The sequence below is a fragment of the Triticum aestivum genome, chromosome 6D (genome assembly GCF_018294505.1).
Source record: "Triticum aestivum cultivar Chinese Spring chromosome 6D, IWGSC CS RefSeq v2.1, whole genome shotgun sequence".
Classification (NCBI taxonomy): Eukaryota; Viridiplantae; Streptophyta; class Magnoliopsida; order Poales; family Poaceae; genus Triticum; species Triticum aestivum.
Genome location: NC_057811.1, coordinates 312,006,922 through 312,014,367, shown reverse-complemented (window position 1 = coordinate 312,014,367; position 7,446 = coordinate 312,006,922). Strand labels below are relative to the sequence as shown.

Genomic DNA, 7,446 nt, shown 5'->3' with positions numbered 1-7,446 from the left:
GTTTGATGTTGTTAAATCTCTGATGTGACATTCTAAATCTAGTCCTTGTATCCATCGGAGAGGTAGTGCCCGTACTTGTCCGTGAAGATGGCGATCCCGGGACAGTGAAAGCCATCTTGGCCATCGCACTGTGGCCTCTGGACACTCCATGTTTTTGTCATCTGCCAATCCAGGCGCAGCTGATTCAGGCCCTTCAATTCTGAACTGTAAATCAAGACCTGATTACAGCAACGCCACTATGCAATCTCAGCTCAGCTCAGACGGAGGCGATAAGGACTGTTTCTGAGCATGAGCTTTTTGCTGGCTCCTAGGTTTCGATTGGATGAGGAGTTAATCAGCAGTGGGACTCACATACACCGGCTCGCGGCACTGCAGAGCTGCATGCCGAGAGCTCTGCCGGATCTGGGACGTGATGCATGTGTGCGTGCTTGAGCAAATCTCCCCCCGGATTTGCCTTGTGGTGATTTGATGCACTAGGAGGACGGGGCGCCGACCGGTTGGCTGGGCAGCTGAGGTTGCTGCCAGCCCATCCGAGTTTAAGTCCCGGCACGGACGCACGGTGCTCGCGGAGTTTCTTCTATAAAAAAAAGCCAATGAGGGTTAGCTCTTGGGTTGGTCTTTTTTTTTTGTGATTTGATGCACTAGCTACCAGTAGATTCAGAAAGATGGACTCAATAGCGCGGCCGCCGGGACAGCTCGATAACGCATAGCGGTTGCACGGCTCAGCTGTCGACGAACGATTGATTGATTGATGGGAGCGAGCTAGAGCCAAGTTTATGGCAACAGCTAAGCACGCCTCGGCTGTCGACGATGATTGACGAGTGAGCGAGCGAGCGAGCTAGGCACGCACGCATGGTTATCTACGAGATGTGGACGATCTTAGCTCTTCTGTGCGCCAGAATTGTATACCTAGCAAGTTTCTTGTCGGTTCAGCTGCTTTGCGCCTCCACCTCCACTGGGGAGCGGCACGCGCACACAACGTGAAGAAGCTTACGACAATAGCCAGGCGTAACAAGACGGCTTGCACTTTTTGCACGCGCACCTGCAGTTTGCTATTCTCTCCGTGCTAAAACACAATGCGCATCTTGTTTCGTTATGAAAACCTCTGATCAATAGCTACTTCGATATGTGGATTATATGTTATAAAAAAAATGGCAATCGCGAGAAAAGTACTTTCGGAAACAAATGTGGTGACGTAAATTTCATGGCACATAACACCCGTTTGTGTTAAATGATCACAACCAAAGTCTTGTCTTCACGAAACAAAAAAGTTCTCCAAAAAAAAAGAGGTTCCAGCCAAGTGACAGCTCTTCCTTGTACAATCCCAAGTGATAACTGCAGATTCATTTAGGAATAGAATTCATCTGATGACCGAAGACCTTTCTCCGGAGATTCTGCAGGGGTCCTTTTAGTGGAGCTACAGTACTACTACCAGCTGGTCAGTTGCAGTGTCCTGAAATATTAATGCCGCTGCGTGGTTCCATGCTTCATACAGCTCGTGATGATACTGCGGCACCATCTCCTTTCACTGCCATGGCTACAGATATAATGGTGCAGTATCGATGTCCAACGTAAATTTCACAGGACATTCGAGTATCTTAGACAACAGCACAGGACAGGAGCAAGGAGATAAACATATAGCTGAAACGCTGGCAGGGGGCAAGGTCTTTCTATAAATTTGCCACGCACAATAAACATACAGCAGGCCAAGGGGAAATACCTCAGAAATAAGCAAAGAAAGCTCTCCATTCAGCAGCATTTTGGTACATCATAGTACTAGCTCATTTTCGGGATCTATTGGCCATTGAATAGTCGGAAGTAGGCAGATCAAAGAGAGGGTCACCGAAACAAATCACTTATGTGGAGCTCACAAGGTCTTCCACCTGAGCGTATGCTACACTGCTACAGGTATTTCCTTGCAAGAGCCCTGACCTTGGTGTTGAAATGGGAGGATGTGATACGAGAACCAGGTAAGTAGAGTGGATTAAGGAATATCTGCACGGCAAAACATGCAGAAATATAAGCAGAAATCTAGCACGACCGCACAAGCAAGAAGAATGCTGGAATGGAATGCATGACAACATCCTGATCCTTGTGCGGCTTATGCAATACGGAATCAAGTCATTAGCAGAAATAGTTAACGGCCAATACCAAGTGACGGACCAGTTAGCTCTATCACGTATAAAAAGAGCTCATGCGACACTATTCAAGTTTTTTCATCCAGGTGCAAATAGTAGGATATGGACAGAGAACAACATACCACCATCATCCAAAGATGGAATTTCTATGCGTGTATTTTTTTAAAAACTATTCATATGAATGTCTGACTTAGTTTAGAATAGCAATCAAAATAAATGTAGCTTTCTCACTACACAGCTAACAGCTTACCTTGATGTAAAGTTCGTGAACTTCCTGAAAGAAGCTTTTTATACAATCTTCACTCCGTGAGTCATGAAGCAACATAAATCTAGTATGTGATGAACTGGCTGTTAAGAAAACAACTAGCAAAGTGCATGTGTGTTACAGTGGATCCAAAATAGACTAATAGATGTTCACAAACTTGAAACAAAATCTTGTGTGTGTGTGTGTGTCTATATATATATATCACTCAAAATATGTTAGATTCGCGCAAAATTTATTCCTCTTGTTTGTTTGAATGAGGCAGGGAAGGGACGGAGATGGTCTGGGGGGCTACGAGGTTTTCTGCAAATGTGGAGCAGAATGGTCATATCCTTTGCAAAAATATCACAGCTTGCCTCACGATGTTTTAGATGCATGGTCAGAATGACGGATGGCAGACACACCACCATCACCAACTGTTTCTTTATATATAGGAGTCAAGATAATACTCCCTCCTTTCCGGTTTATAGGGCTCAATTCAGAAATCTCACCAACCAAGGTAGATGGTGAGTGGTGAAATACTTTTTGTAGTTTGTAAAAGCACCCAATTAATGCTCTTGTTTTCCTCAAAAAATTATGTTTACCAATGCATTAATTGCAATGCATGCATGCATGCATGCATAAAGTACATGCATTGGTCAATTTTCTCTTAATACATGCATGCAATAATTTAATGCACCTTGGAATCTGAACTTCTGATGGGGAACAACCAAATTGAGCCTTTTAAAATGAAAAACTAAAATTTTGAGATAAGCCCTATAAACCGGAAAGGAGGGAGTACTACTATGAGGAAAAATTGAAAGAAATGTAGCAAGGGCAATCGCGGTTATGAGTTATCACTCTCACAGGAATTAAAGACATACACAAGACCCCAAATTTACCTGTTACGGCTATATCTTAAGTCGTTTACAGACAGAATAATGATAATTCTGATCAAAGGAATTATTACTAAATTCTCGCATTTCTAGATTCTTTTTCTGCCAAGACATCACACAAGATTTCGGCTCTCTAAAAAGACACCTCATATAAGCACTCAAAAGGATATGACCAGCAGTTACATAAACAGACACCACAAGATCATTGAATCTATCTACTGACTTCAGAAACCTGAAAATGGCGAAAAAGAGGAATAGTTATGTGAAGCAAGAAATGAGAAAAACTACAAGGGGGTCTGCATTGAATCTTTGGATACACCTGACTGGGTAATGACAAATCAACAACCACTCACATTGCACTTGTGGCCCATGCAAGGTCCTGAACAACATCTAATGCAGCATGCAAAATGAACTGATGCTGATAAGCCTGATCTTCTTTCTGCGAGAGGAAGTAAATTGGGTCATCATGAAACAACTGACTGAACATACGTTAATAGGATGACCTACAGGGAGAGGTAAATGCAATGCATGCCTCTACTGTCAATCATATACAAAATATAAATATGAGAAGTGGTGCATGCATTCTCAGTTTATCTCACATTTCTAGCATTCACGGTGAATGGCTCACCCTTTCTTTGAACCTTGTCAATGATCGAACAAATTTACAGATATGAACCAGGTACCATTTGATTAATAAGATTGTCAGAGGTAGAGGGGTATGTAAAGGAGGAAGTAATGAAAGAGGAAGCAATTGCTAGTACTAACGACTTGTCATGATCATTGGTTCATATAACATCCATGTCCTAGGTATTATAAAAATATATTATTTTTGCTAAGGATCTACAATAAAATAGAATTTAAGAGTCCACCTCGAGTCTCGAGACGAAGAGGTTACTAGTTATGCCTCTATGAGGGGGGAAATAATGTGACAAGATCACAAGAGTTGCAAATTTTCATCATTTGGTTATCTTAGAAAATAACTGTAGAGCTACATTTGATGTTTATAATACAGATGAACAATTTATTCTTGCTCGAGATGGGATGGACAGTAGATGTCCCATAAAGTAAGGTTGCAAACCAGTGATAATACTGTAATGAACAATACATGTGCACATTAATACATGATCTACTTCCAGATACAAGATTACGTGCATCGTGGATTCCATCAGTAGCAAAGGAATATGGGAACAAAACTACAATGAATATTTAACAAAGGCACGTATAAAAATACCACAAATGTAAGAAGTGGAGTAGAATATACATTAATTACTAAAGGGAATAAACTGAACGAATCATACTTTTGGAGCGGATCCAACTTCAGCATCATAGATTGGGATATCATTCTTACTGACAATCACAAAGCATGCTGTGCTCGCCATATCTGACAGGAAAATTGCAATTTGTTTATCTGAAAGTAGTTTAAAATTGTCGCAGACACTGAAACACAAATGTCATGACTACACAGCTAAAGCAAATTCATTTTTCAAATATTTGAAAATCACATAAGCATGAGACATGAGTAAAACAACCTACCTCACCATGATACTATTATACATCAAGACATTAAGAACCAGGAACAGCCAAACAGTTGAAGTGTGTCATAATAGTAAGTAGCAGCAAGATAAATATCAGAGCATTCACTTAGCTAATATCAGATATATGATACAATATACATGCCAAGTAAGTAAGAACATTACAGGGTTTAGACAATTCAATTCATTCTATCCACGAAACATTTGGCTTATGTAGTTTGCAAGTACAAAGCTACAAGCATCAATAGAGCTAAAGCTAAAGCAAAAATCAGGGAAGGACACCTATTTGTATGAAATGATAGAAAATTGGAATTTTGACCATAAATACTCTTAAATTTTTTAAAATAATATTTTTTGGTAAAAATAAATACCATAAATACCCTTAGCTGCCTAGCATCCAACATAGCACAGTCGTCTTCTTAAAACAAAATAACATTTTTTTGGTAAAACTATGCAGTACACTTTTAATTGCCAACTTAGTAAGAATGACAAGGCGTTATTCTTTAACTAATCTGTCAGGTGAAAATTCCCCAATCATACAACCGGTGACGACACTAGTGCACACTTCTGGGCGACTACACGTCTTTTTGGTTGCCTGCACGAAGAGAGCTAAAATTGGTGAACACCAGGATGCATTCACTAGTTGAAGGGATCTACGAGTTGATGGATGGCTAAAATTGGCTGCCAATGACTTCCGACTTTACACTGTCTCTGGGATTGGGAATGCTAGAGATCAAGATTGTCAGCTAACAAACCAGACCGGCGATTTTGGGAAACATAAAGTCTACATGGCTAACGTAACCCCCATCCTGGCTAATTTGAGCCTAGCTGAGTGCATGCCAGTAAGGGATGTTTGGTCATCCCTCGCCCGTTTCAGTTGGTCATGGCTGAGTGAAAATGTTTCTGGGTTGGCTGCATTACAGGATTGGTGGGGATGTTGCATGCGAGAGCGTGTTTGGTTGGATTTGTCCGTAGATATTGCGATCACTATTTCTACAGGGTGGTGAATTTGCCCCCTTATGTTGTGGGGTAGGTGGTTTGGAAAACAGCCAAGTCCTTGTGATTAAAAAATTTGTACTTGAATCTAAGTTGACTACTTATGTTGTTTCTTAGGAAAATGTACAACAGCATCGACTCAGCCGTCTGTAACGCATGCCACATGGGATTTTTATCTAGGTGGAGGGGAGAGAATGAAGAGAGAGGAGGAGGGTGTCTATAATTCATCAGACAGTTGATATAAAAAAAATCGCTCCTTACCAATAGCCATTTATCTCCTCCGTCGAACCGTCGTATCCTGTGCTCCAACATGGTGATTTCTTTTCCTTTTTTATGCTGCCTACTCCGGCGAGACCTGCACGGCATTGCGCTGCTTGGATCGACACCGAGGCACCACTAGCCGGCCGAGGAGCATCTGCCATGGATGCCGGCGAGCACATGTTCTGCTACAGAGCATCAGCCCTATGACCTCGTTGTGCAAGGCCTTGCCAAGCCGGTTTTTCTTTTTTTAGCAAAAGAGGGTTTCCCCTCCTATTTCCATTAGAGAAACCACCTTGCCAAGCCGTGGAGGACATCAATGATGCCTAGCAGACCCAGCGTTGTTAGATGGATAGCAGCGAGCCAGCGAGAGCATGATCGATGCTCCTTCTCGTCGTCAATGTTCAACCTGTTGGCTAGGCAGAGCGCCGTAGCGTGTAGGGCGGTGGTGCCTACGGACGTAGCTTTGACTACTCGTCTAACACACACCTTGTCATCAGATGAGCATTGCGCTGGACTGTGACTGTGCTCACATCGTCGACAGGGTGGAGGAGCGGTGGCGGCCAGACTGTGCAAGGTTTATTTTCAGTTCCTAATTTTGGGGGGTTGCAGATAGAAAATAGACAGACTGTTGTACGGGGAGTCTTTAATGCTGTCTAGAGGTGATTGCAACAGACGGGGTTATCTAAACTACTGAACATGTCTTTATGCACCATCAGGATGTAATCAAGACACTGTAGACACGCTGCAGTTGGAATTCTGATCTATGCGCCATTCATAAATCGAAGGGGGCTTTACAAGTAATAGCACTCGGAATTGTTTGGGATCGAAATCGCATAACGAAAAATCACGTGAATCCTCAACGCCGCAAATGAACAACAAAATTGACAGGGAAGCAAAGACCGGATTGATAGGACCACCGCGCTCAGATTGGTCAGAGAATCCCGTTAAACTTACCTCATAGGCTAGAGGAGTGGAATGATTGGAGGGCGGAGAGATGCAAGTAGCGGCCGGAAGCACGACGGAGGTCAGCAGAGGAAACCCTAGCTTGGAGGAAGACGGGCAAGAAGGTCTTTTTTAGATGGGGAAGGAGGTGTCGGACGAGTAGTTTTGGCCCTTAGAGCATCCCCGTACACCCAATCCCGCAAATATCGGTCTAAATGATACCGCAAAACATTTTTTTACATTTCTACAGTGTGATTTTTATTCCGGCAGAATAGATCCTGTGAAATATTTCATTGTCCCGGTAAAAATGCACAAACCATCTAAAAACGTCAGCCAGTTAAATTATAATTGCATCCGTCTCGACTTCTTCCACCACGAGAATCTCGTCAAGGACAGAGGAGGAGCGTGTGTCTTGCCGATGACAGTGCCGTCGTGGAGCA

General features: G+C 42.6%; 1 protein-coding gene across 1 annotated transcript; it reads right to left on the bottom strand.

Moving 5' to 3' along the window:
- Positions 1–1,173: 1,173 nt before the first annotated feature.
- On the bottom strand, positions 1,174–7,182 carry LOC123144816 (trafficking protein particle complex subunit 2). Its single transcript, XM_044564059.1, has 6 exons — positions 7,019–7,182; positions 4,574–4,656; positions 3,629–3,714; positions 3,446–3,507; positions 2,389–2,474; positions 1,174–1,995 (listed from the first exon to the last, which is right to left on the bottom strand). The coding sequence occupies exons 2-6, from the start codon at positions 4,652–4,654 to the stop codon at positions 1,903–1,905; spliced, it is 408 nt and encodes a 135-aa protein (XP_044419994.1). The 5' UTR covers positions 4,655–4,656; positions 7,019–7,182; the 3' UTR covers positions 1,174–1,902.
- Between the last annotated feature and the right edge of the window lie 264 nt (positions 7,183–7,446).

Coding starts and splice junctions, on each gene's coding strand:
- LOC123144816 (XM_044564059.1), bottom strand. CDS start 4,654: ATGGCGAGCACAGCATGCTTTGTGATTGTCAGTAAGAATGATATCCCA. Junction 3,508..3,628: donor GCATGGGCCACAAGTGCAAT/GTGAGTGGTTGT, acceptor CGCCATTTTCAG/GTTTCTGAAGTCAGTAGATA. Junction 2,475..3,445: donor TGTTTATGTAACTGCTGGTC/ATATCCTTTTGA, acceptor CCAGTTCATCAC/ATACTAGATTTATGTTGCTT.